The 19,146-nt window shown below is 40.4% G+C and overlaps 1 protein-coding gene across 1 annotated transcript in view; it reads left to right on the top strand.

Annotated features, from left to right (window-relative positions):
- Nucleotides 1-19,146, top strand: part of CRYBG1 (crystallin beta-gamma domain containing 1) — a 96,493-nt gene that overhangs the window by 14,466 nt on the left and 62,881 nt on the right. Inside the window, exon 2 of the mRNA XM_080586952.1 lies at nt 19,017-19,146. Coding sequence (XP_080443078.1) covers nt 19,017-19,146 — 130 coding nt within the window. The remainder of the gene's footprint in view (nt 1-19,016) is intronic.

Here is a 19,146-nt window from a genome sequence, read left to right as displayed (position 1 = left end):
CTTTTACAGGACTTTATAGTGGCCTTCTGGTACCTAAAGGGGGCCTACAGGAAAGATGTGGAGGGACTCTTGGTCAGGGAGTGTGGTGACAGGACAAGGGGGAATGGTCTTAGCAAAATAAAAGGGTAGGTTTAGATTAGGTATAAGGAAGGAGTTTTTCACTAGAAGAACTAGAGGCCCATCTGAGAAGCTGTGGATGCCCCATCCCTGGAGGTGTTCAAGACCAGGCTGGATGGGGCTTTGGGCAACCTGGTCTGGTGGGAGCTGTCCCTGCCCATGGCAGGGGGGTGGAACTGGGTGGGCTTTAAGGCCCTGTCCAACCCAAACCAGTCTGCAATTCTTTGAAGGGTTAGAGCTTCATTTTTGGAAAAATGTTGAAGTCTGCTTTATGACTTCTCATTTCCAACTCTGACTGTAAATATTCTCTGTCCTTGCTGAAGTGAGTGGGTGCTGGAAGGAAAATATGGTTTCTGAGACAGTGTAGGGATGCAGGGCATTTGTGGTGGACAGCGTGGCGCAGTGAGGGAACCTTCAGCCCCACATGCACCCAGGAGCAGTCCCCAGGGCAAGAAGATGTTTGTAAGACAGGGTTTGAGTTCACAGGTCTTAGAAACCCTGTTCCCACCTCATCCTCTCAAGATGAAGTGGTTGCCAGTAGATGACTGCCATGCAAATGACAAGATTTTAGAGAGCTAATGTCTAAGACATGATGGAGTAGCAACGTATCACCACATCAAAGAGCCAGCCAGTATTGTTGGAAGTTCAGCAAACAGCCTTGGGAATGGTGTCTGCCAATGAACAAATGACCTCTGGATAATGGATTTGTCAAACTGACCAAGGCTGCCAGAGCTCCGGAAGTAGTGCCTCCAGCACGGTTAGAAACTGTATTTATCTTATTTAAGAGTTCCAAAGGACAGTTTTATAGTTTCACAGTCATAAAACACTACATGGTTTCTCAGGGCATCCAAAACTGGTGGTATATTCAGCAAAACAGTCCTTTAAGTCTCCCTTCTACTTTCCACCTCTGAGTTGACTGTTTATTCCTTTGTAATTATTCATTTGTATGCCAGTGGACAATCACAAATAAAGGAAATGATTTTTTTTAGCATGTGTTATGTAGCTCTCCAGAAGATAAGTTGTCCATATGCACCTTCTGCAACCATTTTTTCTACAGATAGTCCAACTTGGGCTTGCATGCTCATGAGGAGAGTGAAATTTTGGGCATGCTCTGACCTTTATGACATTGGTGCAAAGAACATTAAGCTACATACGGAGAACATCAAGCACATAGGTACTGCTACAACAAGCTCATCAAGTCTCAGTATTTATAGTGCATGCACTTGCATTTGAGTATGCTTATGGCCAGTACTGATTTAGCTCAGGTAGCTTCTTTTTTGCTGTGTAGAAGAGTCACACGGGATGGAATTAAAACAACATTTTTGCTTTAAGTGAAAGAAATAGTGCAACACGATAGGACAGTAAATTATAAATGGATCAATGTAAGTTTATGCATGATGACCAAAAAATACTATACATTTCACAAATAGGCCTCTGAACACATGGACTCTCCTGGGGACAGACTACCTGTGAAGGAATCCTAATCCCAGCCCCACAGAAATTATTTCACTCTGTGGTGGGTTGACCGTTTCCAGCGATTAAGCATCCACCAGCTGCTTTCTCAGTATCCCCACAGCAGGATGGGGGAGAAAATTGGAAAAGCAATAGTGAGAAAAAACCATCTGGGTCAAGATAAAGATAGTTTAATAAGCAAAGGAAAAGGAAAAAAAAAAAAAAAAAACCACCAAGTAATGCATAATCAGTCACTCAGCAACACCTACCAGCATACAGATGCCCAGCCAATCTTTGAGTAAGGATTGCTTTGGGAAGACACCCCCATCACCACAAACACACAGTTTTTATTGCTGAGCATGGCATTACATGGCATTGATTATCCCTTTGGTGAGGTGGGGGCAACCATCCCACCCGTGTCCCCTCCCAGCCTCTTGCCCACCCCATCCTACTTGCTGTGGGGACAGCACGAGAAGCAGAGGAAGCCTGGGTGCTGCGCAAGCTCTTTCCAGCAACAGCTAAAATGACGGTGCGTTATCAACACTTCTTTGGTCACAAATCCAAAACACAGCACCATATGGTGCTGCAAAGAAAATTAACTCTGTCTCAATCAGGATGCACTCTTAGGTGCTTATCCATAGTTAGTGATTTTTTGTCCTCTTACAAAAAAAAAATCCTTATTTATTATATCCATTTGTGGATTGTCTTACTAAAGTCATGACTGGACTGAAAGGTTGGTGGAAGCACCAGTGATTAGATGCATGATGAGATTTATGCACATACGTAGCTCATAAGACAGAAAAATAGAATAGCTGTAACCTGAAGATCAGAAAGGTCTCTGTGAAATAACCCAAGTTATCAAAGGAAGGGTGAAAACATTAATCTCTTCTTTATCAATATGATAAACAGTGTTGTTTTATACATGTTTAAAACCCATACAGAATCTTTAATGAAAAAAATCACCAAATTATTCAAGGAAATATAAGGCATTTTATTTATTTTATTTTATTTTATTTTATTTTATTTTATTTTATTTTATTTTATTTTATTTTATTTTATTAAGGGAAGAATACATGACATTCTCTTTTGAGAGCTCTGGAAATGAACTGCTTAGGGTGCATATGAGGTCAAATGCTGCAGCTTAGTTTTAGAAAAGTCCTGGATAATTTTTGCAGATTAGAACATTTGTAGTTAGTAAGTTTACAATAAGAAAAAATAAATCCTAGACTTCAGGGCTTAATAAGATAGCCTACTAAAGACAGGAAATACTATTTTTGCCCAGTATTTACTCTGTTGAGTAATTATGTAGAGGAGATTTTCCCCTACTTTATTTACAAAATAAATTAAATATGGTCTTTATAATGCTTTATTGAAATGCAGTTTTGCTCACCTAGTATTATTTCAATCTCTTTAACTGTTTCTTGTGGAATTGTTACTTTTGTTCCTTGCAGAGAGTGTAGACTTTTTATTTTTTGAAGATTTTATGGTGACTTTATATGTTTGTGGTTACTAGTGCATTGCATGTAAACATGAATTTGAACGCAATGCCATGTCCAAACAAAGAACTTTATGAACATTTTGTGACATTGCCTGCTGTCCTGCATCATTACTTTTCCGGTAATGGAGCGGTATCATTGATACATCTGTTACTGTGGAGGTTACTGGAAATGCCATCAGGGTTGGGTGCCTGTCACTCCTGTCTTTTTGATCTTCATCCAAAAGACCATAGAGGTACATATGTTATGTTATATCTTGGATGACTCCCAGGAGCTTGCTCACATCCTATCAGTTGGCTTTGATGTTTGCACCTGCAGTTACCCGGTATTGATGCCACAAGTCTTCCCTGTCAGACGTTGGGTCTTGGTGGTTATAAATCTGATAACGCGGTTGCTGTTCTGAAAGTGTTAGTATAATTGCAGACTTTTCAGCGTAATTGTGTCACCTCCCTTCCAGCTTATTGGATATACCTGCCTTTTAGGACAGGGCCTACCACTTTGAGACTCTGAAGATTCTCAGCATAGCCGCAGTGCAAATAATGATAGATCTTACCTTCTACATCCTTTTTTTGGTCTTTAAGACAGGATTACATTGTATTGACTAATATTTGGGTCAAAGTTTTTAGATGGTGTCTGCACAGCACGTATGCAACAGAATAACAAATCTCAAAAGCTTGACCAGTACAAGGATTTTTGTAATGTTTATACAAATTCATTTTTCCTGAAACCACTTTCCACTTCCTACAAGAGTAAGAAATGCATGGTTAAAACATGGTTCGAGGAGACCTTCTATTCATTGCTGAAAAAGTTCTCACCCTCTTTTATTTTTCCTTTCTTAAAGTATGTTCCTCATCTCTTATACCTTCTGAAGTGTTTTACTTCTTCCGCTCTGATTTCTGTATGTCTCATATGCCTGGAACAGTCTTGTTATTTTCATCTGCTAATAATCTTCTCGTCTCCCTAAGTCTCTTTACAAATGTGCTTATTTTGGTTAGCTGTCCACCTCTTCTTTTATGCCGCTCCACTGTCCTTTAATCTAGACCAAATTACAATTTAATAATGCAGGTGAGGGCTGGGGAGGAGAGGTTTCAAAAGTTAGCTGTAAAGCAAAACCCTTCAGTCATCTTGCATCTTCTGTTATTGTGGTCTATGGTTCAGTCTGTTCAGGCTTTGCAGGGCGCTTGTTTGTGTCCTTGGACTTGTGTACAGAGTGAGGCGCAGAAATACCGCTGTGTACAGCTTGCGAAAAGAGAGGTGGACTGAAGCTGCTCGTTAATGAGAGCTCTGTGGCTTTCTGTGAGGGACGAGCAGAGCCTTTTAGCCAAAGCAGTTTTATAAGTGCCTGCCAAGGTGTCTATGGCAAAACTACTTCTTGAGCCAGCTCTTGAATATTTGCATAGCAAAGTCTTAAAAAGGAATGACCAAGGACATAGAATTAAGCTAAAACAACACAAGAGTAACATAATCAGGTTGTTCTGCCCCTTTTCTTCCTGCATTTATCTATTAGTTGAGGTTTTCAATCTTTTCTTCTGTATTAATGACACTAACTGCTTTTACTGATTTGTGTTCTGCCAATTAACACACACAGGTGTTTGGCTATACCTTGGCTATATGTTGGCTATACCTTTTATTTTAGGAGTCTGACATTGCATTTTAACATCTTACGTGACTGCTGATGAAATATCAGTACTGGGAGGATAAAAGATATTTGGGGTAATACTTAAACTATTCGGGCCAATGTGGTAAGTAAATAAACTTTTCATGAAAGAGCTGGTTCAGTAGTGAGATGGGTATGTAAAATGAAAGTTGTTCTAGATTTTTGTGTTGAAATTCATAACATTTGATTAGTGTTTATTGCCTCCATTTTCATTAGCTCTTGTGACACATCTTTAAGGGAGGAGGGTATTAGGCACACTTGTGTAGGTTATTTTGTGCAGCTGGACATTACCCCAGAGACCATTCCCTGGGAATGATAGGGTCGTATTTACAGGTCCAGCCACTGCTGTTCTGAAGTTCCTAAAAATGTCATTGCACATGTTAATTAGTGAGACTGAGTTACTAAAATGATGTTGAACTAGCTTTAATTAGTGAAACCAACACCCCAGTGTCCTCTTGTTTCTGTAGCTACTGTTTTTTCCCATTAATTAATGGAAACATTAATAGCAAATGATGGTTCATTAACTTTTTTTATGAGAAAGATTTGTAATTAACAGATTTACAGACCAGGATGCAATGCTGCCTTTTTATGAAAATAGAGTACAGATCAAGTCTTTAAGTAATGTCATTTCTTTATGATGCTTCAGCAAAATCGTGTAATTTTATAATTTAGTGACTTACAACATGTAAACTAATAAAATGATCTCTTTATCTGGAAAATAAATTTCAAATATTTAGTAATTGCTTCTCATCCTGAGTTGCCTCCTCCTCCTGATCTTTGGCTTCTTTGAAGTATTATCTTATATGAAGACAGAAATAAATATGGTTCAGCATAATGGATAATGAATATCTCTTGACAGAGATTTCACAGCCCGTATCTTTGCAGGGAGAAGCTTTGCAGCCCCAAAGGTCTGCTGCCAGGTTAACTATGTTTTCAAATGTGTGTTTACTGTACAGAGCAGCCTGGGGCAGACTTTCAGAATGCTTGAAGGACTGAGTTTGGAAACTTGAGCCCAAAGACTGTGAAATTGTCATCTGTTTCATTGCATGTGTAATATGATAAAAACGTGACCACTTGCTTTTTTTTGCCCTTGCATAACCTATTCTAGTAATCGCGTTGATTACTTCAGTTGTTTCCTGTTGCTCTCTTTTGGAGGATGGATTACCTACGGTATTAAAAGAAATCTACGGCTCCTTCAGTTGTGAGAAGGACGTTTACAAAAGGAAGTATTTATCTTACACTTTGAAAAATCATCAGGAGCCAATAAAGGACTGTCCATTGGGACTGTCCCTGCAGTCTAAAACCCGGTACCAAAAATGTTTTCCTCCCAAATCCAGAGGATTTATGTGTGGGAGATGGTAATTTCTTTATCCCTTATGAAGATGTTGCCCCAACTGGGTCACAAATGACAAGATAAATGCCTTGTTAAACTGGTTCTAGACCTTAGAGCGTTGAAAGTAGGCAAATACAGAAATTAAAATAGAAGGTTTTAGCAGGTAACTACAGAGTTGCTGGCAGATGACTCTGTAGTAAGCTATTGTAAATAGGACATCCTAGATGATTTAAGTCAGTCTTTGAACTGGCTCCAGGATGACTTGTATTTCATGTATAAAGTCCAAGACTCATAATACATTTGTACCAAGTGATGCTTTAGGATAAAGTTTAATGTGTGAACTATTTTAAAATTAAAATGTGATTGAAATTGTCGTAGAATTATTTGGCGTGATTTCAGATGTTTACTTAATTACTCTTTGTACTCAACTGTCAATTAGACATCTTTGGCAGCATAAGACCTAGATCCAAACTGAGGTACATAAGCCTATTGAGACAGTAGGGTGGTATAAAGCCCTTCTCTTCCAAAGGAATACTAGAAACATTGTCGTGTGGTGCTTTTGTTTGTTAGTTTTTAAATGACTACGTGATCTTTTCAAGACTACAAGCATCAGGAGCTCACACACTGAAAGCACATAAAGCATCAGAATCACTGAGGTAGTATGCAGGCTCACTTGAACAATATAGTTTGTCACCTAGCACCCTGCCAAAATAATTTATTTTGTGATGACAGAGAACTGAAGCATGACACTTACTGAGACACGAAAATTACTTCCTTCAGCAAACGCCGTGGAGGTTACTGCTGCTAGGTACAGACCAGGTCAGGTAGACACGTTAAGAATACGTGATGGTATAACCCGCAGGCTAGTAAGAGAGCAAGTTCACTCCCTTAAGTTTTTCTTCTTAATTCAGCTTCAAGCACAATTTTAGTAATGTTATAATTTTATGGATGACATCCTTAGTCAAAGATAAGCAGGACTACATCTAAATTTGCTTGTCACGTGGAGAGGGAGCTTTCATTAGTAGTAGACTTGACTGAATTAGAAGAGTAGGTGTGGCTGAGAGTTAATGCTTACGGTGGACGAATCAGACTTGTTTTCACTCAGAAATGCATATGTGTTGAGATAGCCACCTCTGCTCTGACTAAGAGACAAGATATGGGCATTTCTTTTATGGTGCTGTAGCCACAGATCAGTGCAGGAGATAGAAATTACAAAAAAATCGTCTTTGCTTCCTCAAAGTTAAAAACTGAGGGTTTTCATAGGATTTTTCCTTTGATATAGTGACCTCATTGTAAGAAGACATTGTTGTCATTGAGTACAAGGAGCCTCTGCCTGCTTTCCTGTGGTCAGGACCGCTTGGCAGGCTCCATCCCAGACATTTAATATAATTAACTTGAAGGTGTTTCCTGCTCAGGAGGTATTTAAGCAGCCTAGGATGAACAAGCAATGAGGCTGGAGGATGAGCTGTCTGTAACCAATAGTTGAAGGTGTCATCATCTAGTTACCTAGGAGAGAGCTGTTAATGAAGCAGTATTAACTGTACTGAATTGTAACAAAATGCTCACAATTTTAAATAGCAAAGATTTGCACAACATTAACTGGGCTGTCAATGTCCTGATTAAAAAAATATTCTCTCTAGATTGTCTGCACCTCCTTTCCCAGGATCTGCTTGTTCTCATTTGTCTCTCTTCTGTTTTTTACATCCCTTCTTTTACCTTCCCTCATTGCCTGCGACGTGACTTTTGATAACTTTTGTGGAAAAGAGAAGGAAGTGAAAGATGGGAGTGATAAGTAGGTTTGACAAGAGGCAAAAACGCTGTCAGGAGAGAACTAGACATTCCTCAAAAAATGAAGCAAAACAAAGTCTGAAACCAAAGTCTGTGATCTTCTGACTGTAGCATTAGGATGCAGAGATGCAGGCAGGCTGCCTTGCAGCAAGCTTGTATCCTGAAGTCTGCTGCTTCTTGCTGTATAAGTTAGTCCTTTCTACAAAGCCAATAAAACTTCAAAGAAGCACTTGGTAATGTAAATCTGTATGATATCTGAGCTGGCAGAAAGCCTCTTCCATGTGGGGGTATGAAGAGAGCCCATCCACATCTATGTATTTATTTTGATGTGCAACTTTTGAGAATTTAAATATATGCACTCATTGCTCTTAAAAATAAAAATGAAGAGCAGTGATGATCATCTGTCAGGCTACAGAATGTACTGTGAAATGGATAGCATCTCATTTTGGTGCTGTGCTCAAGTTTGTGACAAAACCACTTCTTATGCTGCATCTGTGGCCACGATTGATATGCCTTGCTTGTGCTTTTCACCTTCTCCATTGTTCTCCTGTCTAAAGGCTTAGTAATTTCTGAGATTTCCCTAAACTACTTTTGGTAAAAGTAGCTTTTAAAGTAAACTTAAAAGGGTATGAAAGTAGATTTTAAAAAGTTGTATCTTAAAATATGTCTGTGTTAAAGCATTTTAAAATTGTTTCCATAAATACAACTGTAAGCACACGTCTTCTAGACTGTCTACTCAAAGACATGAGAGTCACAGATGTAGCCTGTTCAACACATTCATAAATTGTGATTGAGTATTATCATCCTATTACCTTAAATTGCAATTCCAACTTCAGTCAGTTGTCAGCATAGAAATATGCAGAGAATTTGAGTGGGGCTAATCAGTGATTTCTCAAACCAAAATTTTTAAATGTTCAGATTTATATTAAAATATCTGCAGGTGCTTGTTTTTAGGCAGGTGAGAAAATCCAGATTAGTATCTTTTGCAATGAAGTTATCATTATTTGAAACCTGAAATTATACAGTCCCTTATTAAGTATGGAAACAGCAAAACATCTCACATCACATGAGATGACTTACCCAAGTATGACTTTATATATATATTAGTTATTTCCAAATATATCATTTTAGTTCAGTGTTCCACTCCTGGCATCAAAGGACAGTTGGTCATCCATTTTTCTTCCTTTCTACTTAAAGCTCAGTAAAATTTTAATGACCAAATTTCAAAGCTAAATCCCCAAGTCTACATTCTTAACTGGCACCTCTGTTTATAGTGACACTTTAAATATATATATATACTTTTATATATATATATATATATATATATTCTGTAATATGTTAGGAACTGTTTTCTAGTTTTCTTACATGTTTAGATTGCTGATATTCAGAAATGACATAATAAACTCTCACATCAAGGCTACTTGTAATCACAAATCCCCATTGAATGTAAGCCCCTGTGTGATTTTCTGAGCAAAATGTGGCTCAGCTCTTTGCTGCCAAAAGCCTGAGTTTCAATTAGACTTAGCATAATTGATGAGAATGTAAAAGGGCTGGTCCCACACTGGTTGGTTGCCTTTGTTCTAGACAGTGGGCTAATTTCAGCTCATGAAATCAGCTTAGGAGAGTTTTAGGAGAGTTCCTTTGCTGTAATTGCAGGGTGTGGTTTATGAAGAATTTGATGAATAGATAAATTGATGAGTTTATGCAGCACTAGCCAAATCTTGCTTGTCCTGCATGCATCTTGTTGGCTTTGTCCTGATCCTTGCTCTCTCTTGTGGGACAGCTGGGGCTGGGATCTGGGGCCTGAGGGGGCAGGAGAAGCTAGAGTAGGGCTGAGGCAAAGAGCTGGGCTGCTCTATGGTGGGGTAATCCTCCGGGGCCTCATGCAGGAATCTTGCTGGAAGGGCAGCCCTCAGCCCAGTGCTGTGGTCGCTTCTGTGCGGCAGGATGCGGCCGTGCCGCAGGATGGTGTGTTACGGTGTGTGCTTGCCAGGCTGTGCCTCCCTGCTTCCCTGTACCCATCCTGCGCAGGCTTTCCTGCAGCTGGCCCCTGGGAACTTGAGAGGCCTGTTCTGGTGTCTCATCCCTGTTTCATCCCTTCTCGTGGACAGAATATTTTTCTTTTAAGAATTAAAGACTTTCCTGCTGTTGCAGTGGCACTGCAGTTAGAAATAAATTGTACTTTTCAAAGTGGAACTTTAGTCTAAAGAAGGTTACTAGATGCACACAGCTTTCAAGAGCAAAGACTTTGCTAATTTTTTTTCCAACTATCACTTTGAACCAAATGCTAATACTCACATAAAAGAGCAAGGGAAAAAATGTTGCAAGCATGAATCTATGTTCAGAAGTATTTTCACATTCCTAAAATTGTAAATACTGCTCCATATCTCTCAATGGAGTTACAGGAAAGCAGCAAAATTACGTGGTAACATGATATTTCTGTTCATCAAGTCATGGTGAGTCAATGTGAACAAAGAAAAGCATCATGTGTTTAAAGACATGAGTGATGCTGGCTTTCCATCTCCTCAAACAGCTTCATCTGGTTCTTTGAGCTTCTTACTATATAAAATGAGATACTACCTTTGTTTGGCAAGTGAATGTGATGATTATTGTTTATACAATGCTTTAAAGCTAGACTAGAATATGAATATCAAGATTAGCTCTGTGCTCAGTGAGACACTCTAGTGCAGCATGGTTACAAATAGTGTCTGGGGCTGAGGATGTCAGTACCGTGTATTTGTTTATTGCCACCCAAGTTTGACTTTGCTGGGGGGGGGTGTCTCTGGATGCTATCACAATGCCAGACATGATTTATGTTATATTAATACACAGCAAAAAAGATCATTATGTAGCTTTTTTTATCATATCTGTCAGTTAAATTATGTCAGACATTCAAAAGTTCCCAATGCTTACACATATTCAAGAAATCAAGTTTTCGCCATGAGGTTATTTTATACAGTTTCATATTCCCAAAAATGGTGAGTAGAAAAAATACAATGGAAAACTTCAGAAATATTTTGCAAAGTCAGTTTTTAATAATAAACTTTATCAGTCTTGCAAACATGGCTACATATGTGGAGCTGGTGTAATGTCAAGACTTGGCTGTGGAATGAGAGGAGTGGTTATCACAGGCAACACGGATTTGTTGGGGCAAATCTGGCATACATGCAGAGGTGCCACCCAGTGGCCAGATGGCAATAATGAGCTTTTCTGACTAAGTAAAAAAAAAAAAGTCGATGAAGGAGAGCATCTTACAATAATATTTTAAATAATTTGTTTGGATTTTTTTTTTACACTTAATGGTTGGCACATAAACAACAGGGGTTCCAGTTTCTTGAAAAGGAGTAACTGACAAAGTTTGCTTAATGGCCGTCAAATTACAGAATAAAAAAGAGCTTCAGTTAATTCAAATAATTTCCAAGTAATCAAATGACAAAATATGTCTTTGAAACCTCATTTTAGAAATTGTGTTAGTATGTTCAAGTACTTTTGTACCAAACCAAGGTGCTATTTGTGTTGTTTTGGTTAGTTTTTTTTTTTCCTATGCAAACAAGAGCTAGAATTACAACTAAAGAAAGGTGAATGTCTGTGGTAGGTGTAAACTGAAATTTATGATGCATTTCCTTGTAGTGACATTCATATAGAATGATACTGTGGAGAGTAGATGTAAAAAGGGAAAAAGTAGAGTTGCTGTAAGATATTTATGATACCAGCAAGATATAAAATGAAAACTATTACAATGATGAAATTCCTTAGTTGATATTGTGAGAAGACAAAAGAGTGAAACAGTGATGAGCATGTGGTATGGAGCTGATGTGGATTCATGAAGATTTTAAACAGCTATATAATGGCTGGGTTTCTGGTGTGGCTAAAAGCATTCTTCGCTAAGTTTTCAGATTATCTGGAAGATAACTTTGTAATTGAGATGAAGCTATTCTCAGTCTCAAGTGTTTGTATTGGGTTTATTTTCAGTCAATAGAGGTGGGAAAGAAGATAGATACCTTTAAGCATAATAAATAACTGCAATAATTTCTGGGACAGCTGGGCTTTTTGATCTTGTAAAGCAGAAAAAAGTCACTTGGAATAAGAAACCTAAAGCTGCTTGGATTCAGTGTATTAAAGATTTGGCTACAGAGCTACACTGTGTATCTGTATTAGGACTCAGAAAAACATGTTTTGAAGGACTAATGAATGTAGTATTCCCAATTGCATGTTGTTTGAAGCACAAGAAAGCCAGAAGCTTGAAACCGTTTCATCTCGTGGAGTTGCTCAGAGCTTCAACAAACTGCCAAATGCAAACAAATATACTTAATAACCTGAAATTAATATATTGTACTGGGAAAACAGTAGGGCTGAGAAAACAAATACACATAGGTCTGGCAGTGGACAACAAGTATGACAAGTTTGTGGTGTTGCAGTGGCTCAGAAAAGTCTCTGTGCAGTCTTTGTGTGTGCAAATGTATCGTGGAACAAAGCAAAGAGAGAGCAGACCTGCTGTTTGGGATTTTTGCTATGGCTGGAACCGGGATGTTGTGTCCAGCTTTGGACACATCTTTGCAAGAGAGATGTTGTCAGAAGGAAACAGAGAGGAGAACACAGTAATTCCTTTACAAAAGGGAAGATTATGCTAAATAATGACTGAGTGAGAGATATAGCTGAAGACTGCAAATATTTAAATGGTGTGAATTTGCCAAACAAAGAAATGAATTATTTAGGCTGTCATAATAAGGCAGAATGGAGTAACTATAACAAAGGGTACTTTTAGGTGAGGTATTAACCCTATTATTAAGGTGTATGACAAGACGCTTCTAAGTAACCCAGTAGGAATACATCTGCCGTGACAAGATGTGACCTAAGGTGATTGAAACAGACTTTGTATCTCTACCATCAAGAAAGGTGGAGGCAGAAATGTAAAGCTTGATTCAGCTGTGAATCTGAGATCCGGCCATTAGATGGCAGGGTTCAGGTATGAGAGGGCGGGTGCCTGTTCATCTGCTGTCAGTGTCACACCTCAGGGCCACTAATCAGTCCCAGCAGCTGGAATTTGGAGGTGCTCAGTTTTCCTTTAAAAATCACACCCACATAGCCCATCACTCATAGGACCACTGAGTCCCATGCACGTGTCCTGTCAGGATGCGAGTGTGTGAGTAGGGAGGCGCAAGAGGTGCTACGTTACCCGAGCGTGACAAAACCACTTCATACGGGAGCTGAAGTCAGCTGGAGTCTGAACAGTGCTGTAGTGGAGGGAAAAGAAGAAGCTATAACCAGGGATACAATAATGGGAATGCTGAGGCAGTGGGAAGAGATGATGTAAATACAGGAGCTTGCTACGGACTGTTGAGGAAGTCCACATACAGGTTTTGTGGAAAAGATGACAGAAGAAATAACAAGCTTTGTATGGAAAACTTCAGCCCAGAGCAGGCTGTTTGAAATGCTCAAAATATATTAAAAGTGTAACTACAGCAACTCAAATAATGTGCAATAAAAAAAACTTGTTTAAAATAGTCTGCACTGCTAAAGGATCTGCCGCAGGGAGCGATCCTTATATATGCATCCACACCTCTCCAGATTACACGCCTCTAGAGTGAACTGGCTGTGTTTGTGCTGCATAACACTTGACCTGGGCCTGATGCCCCTGTGGCTCTGCGACCATAATTATATTTTTGTGGCTTCAGTTCAAAGTGTCTGAGGTAATGTGAGGGCTGCTTTGCTGCCTGCAAGACTGGTGTTTTTATAACATTATGCCGAAGGTATGCTGCATGGTGTGGGGTGTGGTGTGGGGCACACTGGGGGTGTCTGAGGGCAGGAGGCTAGCTGGGGTGGTGTAGGGCAGGAGGAGCCAAAGCTGCCATAGCCCCATCCCTGCTCTGCCATCCCTCGGGCAGTCCATCCTCAGAGCTGCGCTTGGGCTCCTCCTCGGAGGGAAGAACTTGGTTTCCTCCAGAGAGCCCAGGCACAAAGTGGTGCATGTGCAGTATGGCTGACAAGGGGACCAGGACCAGGGAGTGAACCAGGGAGGTAAATTACTTGGCAGTGTAGGTAGACCCATCGTAGTCAAGAGCAAATATATTGGTGGGTGAGCGGGGGGAAAGCCTCCTACTGCTCTTAATGCTGTTCTGTGTTTTGCAGTAAATCTTTAGCACAGAGGTTTTACTGATCAGATTGATATTTGCTGGTCCCAAAGAAAAAAATTAAGTGCTGATATGGCATGGGAGGTGGGAGACTGGGCAGAGGATCTGAATAAACAAACAGAATATCTTTCTGTTTTAATCAAGTTGTTCTTGCTCATACATGCATTCTCTTTTTTAAAGCATGATCTCATCCCGTGTAAAAGTGTTGATTGAAAATGAGAATTAATATTCAAGAATCATCTACAGGGTACAGACTGAAGACTGCTCTAAAAAACAGCAGACTGTAGATGGATATCTGGGCTGAATATGATAGATGATGAGGGAAGCCATGGCTGTAAAATTATAAGGCTGTCAGTTTAGTAAGCATGATTAATTTAAAACATATGGCAATCTCCTCTTTTCTACTTTTTGCTTGTGAGTTTTGTTTATTGTTTCTAACATGGTTTATTTGTGCATTTTTGTCTTCAGGTTAATTCCCTTCAAAATACTTGTCTTAATATTTTAAGATTAATTTTTAAGACAATTACTAGAATATCATTGTGTCACTATGAGGGACTTAGGCATGGACAAGAAAGAGTGATAAGTCTATGGTGTGTCGTCTGTATCATAAAAAGTTCACTTCCCAGTTTAATGGTTTATGATTACTCTTCCAGTCAGTAGTTCTGCTGCGAGCGAGCATCTCTGTACTGGTGAGGAGAAGACTTTTCTACCTACAAAGCTTCTCCATCCTCACTCTCTATTCAAAAGCTTGGTAATTTCTAAGACCTTCTCTCTGCTCTTCCTTTTGCTTCACTGTAGAATTTGTTATTATTTTCATTAGCTACGTGAAAACACGCCAGACAGTCATTGCTGTGGAAACATATTCTGAGTGTTTTTGACATAATTAGTTGCACCATTTAGTAGCCAAACATATAACAAACAATAAACTACTCAGTCTATCATAAATATTCAACCCACCATTTCTCCTGATGTAAAAATTCTTACCTCCACAGACAACCTCTCTCCAAGTGCCTCAGACGACTGATGGGCCTTGCAAAATGTCTGGGAGGGTTTCATAACATTCCTAGCGTGTTGCAAACACTCTTTACCCCCAGGCCTGCCGGGCTTTGAACGAGTGGGTATGGTTACACAAACAAGTTAAGAGTGAGGAAAGCAAGGGTGTGGATTTGCAGTGCGTCAGCTGCCCCACGGTAACTGTCCACCAGCCTGCCCTCACCCCACGGTGAGTGTCTCGGCAGATCGGGGTGAGCTTCTTTGCATTTAGGCCGGAACACAAGAATTTACACGGGCAGTTACCGCAGACTTCACAGCCGGCTTGCCCCGTGGCAGCTTGCTTGCGTGCCCATGCCTTGAGGCAGGAAGCGTACTGCAGAGCTGTCCTGGAAAATTGCCTTCTGCTCTAAATTAAAGCTTTTGGGAGGCTCTTGTGAGCTCAGCTATCAGTAGATTGTTGCAAGGATAGACCTGAAATCGTGTAGAAATTTAAAGATCTGCTATCCCGTTTGGAAATCTGAAGTGCCACTGTTGGCTGTTTGACAGCGCGTTGTCTTTGGGTTGAAACTTCTTGTGCTGCTTTTGTCAGCTCCGTTTTTCAGCCTGAAATTGCATCCTTTAAAAGAAAGGTATCTGAAAGAAATGGTATTGCTCCACCATGCTCTGAAAGCAGTGACATGCTGGCTACTGCACCGCACACTTGGTGGTACCCTGAGGTCAAATGGTGTCTCAGGACCTGATGGCCCATCCTCTGGCCCTCGGGCTCCAGGAGCAGGTGGCCAGGAGCAGGTGGCCAGGAGCAGGCCCATGGGGGTAAGGTTTCAGAGGGGCCTCTTGGGTGGCCCAGCCTCCAATGCTGGAAGTGAGCCAGCGGGAGCCTCCCAAATTTCTGGCACAGCCCCCTTCCACAGCAGACATGGGGGATTCCGAAAGACCTCATTAGTTCCTACCCAGGAAGTGTTTTCTCCCACAGCTTGTCTTCCTCCTTTTGGCATTTTGATGTGCAAGATGGAGGCATGTTGTTTTCTGACATGTACGTTATGTAGCTCTTGGGGTGCAGAAGCTTGACACTGGCTGAGCAGCACCATAGCAAATGGCGGCCTCTTGCCGCCATTTCATGCCACCTCAGCGCTTAGCTGCGCTTTCACCTGCTTCCCATGTTGTCCTGCATTTTCCTCCTCCTTAGCTAGTCTTCAACCAAGAACCTTCCCAACCTCCTGCCCATACTGCGTCACTTGTTCCACTGCTCTGATAAAATCATAGAATCATAGAATCATTAAGGTTGGAAGAGACCTTCAAGATCATCTGGTCCAACCATCACCCTACTACCAATGTCACCCACTAAACCATGTCCCTAAGCACCAAGTCCAACCTATCTTTGAACACCCCCAGGGACGGTGACGCCACCACCTCCCCAGGCAACCTGTTCCAATGCCTGACTGCTCTTTCTGAGAAGAAATGTTTCCTAATTTCCAACCTAAACCTCCCCTGGCACAACTTGAGGCCATTCCCTCTAGTCCTATCGCTAGTTATCTGTGAGAAGAGGCTTACCCCCAGCTCCCCACACCTTTCTTTCAGGTAGTTGTAGAGAGCAATGAGGTCTCCCCTGAGCAGCCTCCTCTTCTCCAGACTAAACACCCCCAGTTCCCTCAGCCGCTCCTCACAGGACTTGTGTTCCAGGCCCCTCGCCAGCTTCGTAGCCCTCCTCTGGACACGCTCCAGGACCTTGATGTCCTTCTTTTAGTGAGGGGCCCAAAGCTGAACACAGCACTCGAGGTGCGGCCTCACCAGAGCTGAGTACAGGGGGACAATCACCTCCCTGGTCCTGCTGGCCATGACATTTGTTCATGAAGTGTATGTAAGCCAAAATAATAAAGGAACAGCACTTAACGCTTTCATAGTTTCTCATTTAACCTATACTGTTTCCTATGTGAAGTTTTATTCCAGAGAGGCAGAAATGGCTATGCATTAGTTTTCTAGTGTTGATGTAGTTCATGTAGTGTTGCTCATTTGCTTGGCAGCAGTATTGTTGCATGGAAGCAAGCTAGGGAAAATCACTTGGTCACCAAGCTGATAGTCCTCAGCGTGCTGTTGTTCCCTTGAGCTACAGAAGCTTCCGGTATACATATTTGATGAGGAAGGATGTAACAGAATCTTTCAGTATTAGATGAGCAGCTGGTTAACGTGACAATTGAATTATCTCATCTACAATTTATGTGGAACCACCCCAAAGCAGCCTCCATTGGCAGAGGCTGTATAGACGACAGGCAGAAAATGAAAAACCAGATGGACAGCTTAAAGTCAGCTGTGGCTTGGAGAAGGTAACCAGCCACTGTGAGCTGTGCAGTTTCTTCCTTAAAAATAGGTAAATAAACAAAATAATTGCACATGTTTATTGGGGTATGTGTTAAAATGTCAAAACATTTTCACCACAATTATGCAATAAACTGAACACCTCTCTAAATAAGCCTGAGGCTTCTCTGCTCCCTTATTTACTCTTTGAAAACAGTATGACAATCAGGTAGAAAAACTAAATTTGCAACTAGAGCTGTACAAACAGCTGGATTTAGGACTTTGATGAGTCTGGAGGAAAAGCCTATGAGAAAGGGAGTTTTGATCTAACTGAAATGAAAAACACATGTATTTTATGGACAAAACAAACAAAAACATTTTGATACTTTTTTTTTTTTGTCTGAAGACAATTTGCTGAGGTTATTTTATACCTAAAAATCTGTCAGTGTTTCAAACTGGGGTGAGTTCAGTGGAAGGACACCGATACAGTCGGGGTGTGCCTGTAAGGTTACACTTGCCCTATGAGGAGAGGATGGAGGATTGAGGCTCATTCAGCCTGGGGGAAGAGGCAGCTTTGGGGAGGTGAGGAGGAACCTGGAGGCCCCATGACACCTGGGAGGTCACCAGGAAGACGGAGACAGACTCTCCACAGTGGTGCATGGTGGGAGGATAAGAGACATCAGGCAAAAATTGAGAAAAGAGAGATTCAGACTGGACATAAGGGAAAGCATTTTCACTGTTGCCCGAAGAGATTGTGATGTCTCTGTTCTTGTAAACTTTCAAGACTGTTTAAAGCCCTGAGCAACCTGGCTTGATCCCATAGCTGACCCTGCTTCAGGCAGCAGGTTGAACCAGAAAGAAACCTCTTGGGGGCCCTTCCAACCTGAATTATCATATGATCCATGCAAAAATGCAGTCTGATTTTGAAATAAAAATATCAAAATACATCCATTAAAAAAGATGAATTTTAACTAACCGTTGACTCATCTAAAGGACTAAATATATAAAATGCCATTTTAAATCAAAATTTTTAATGAAACCGTATCTTCAGAGAATTCTGTATTCTTGCTGCTTTGTTTTTTTCAGATGGTGAAATGCAAGACAAGTTAAAAAGATAAGTTGTCAGTGGTTGGTTTTTACTTGTTTCTTTCTCACTTATGAGGAGACCAAATGAACTTTTCTACATTCTTTGCATTCCGAATTTCAAAACTGACACTGAAAAAAAAATAAGCAAAAAAAGATACTGTCATTGTGGCAGTATCTTTCCAATAAATGACCTTCTGTTTCGTCAATTCAACTGATTCTTTATTGAGACTGCTTCAAGAAGGAAGGTCAGCAGAATGTGTGATGTAATGTGGAACTATAAACCCCAAATGTTGTAATCTGCTGTGTCTGTAGAGGTGGAGTGTCATAAGATAATAGGACTAATTTTTCTGCCGTGTGGCTCTGATGTGGTTACCTTGCTGAATATTGTAATCAGTTTCATTTGGTTTTGTATCAGGAAAAAACTGACAAGTTAGAGTTTCAGATAGCTGAAGCAGCTGGGATGAATTAATATCTAAATAAAACCAGTGAGTAGTATGGCCAAAAAAAAAAAAAGAAAAAAAAAGCTATACACTTCAGAAGTACTGGAGGCCCAAAACTACTACAACAGGAGAAAACAGCTTAGTGTGTTTTGTCAAGAAATACAATAGATACTAGCTCAGACTTTATTTCAGTAGGATGTATTAATTGGACAATGTTTACTCTCCTTTCAGGTACTATGATATATCAGGCAGACGCTATACTGTACAAGAAAACCAACTACCATCAGTAATCTGTCCACATGCTTATGTTATTCCAGCGATATCAATGTCTACTGCCTCATTACCAGCAGCACTTAGAAAG

This window comes from Anser brachyrhynchus (assembly GCF_964034855.1).
Source record: "Anser brachyrhynchus genome assembly, chromosome: 3".
Classification (NCBI taxonomy): Eukaryota; Metazoa; Chordata; class Aves; order Anseriformes; family Anatidae; genus Anser; species Anser brachyrhynchus.
Note: the sequence above shows the minus strand (reverse complement) of the source record. Positions and strands in the feature narration are given on the sequence as shown.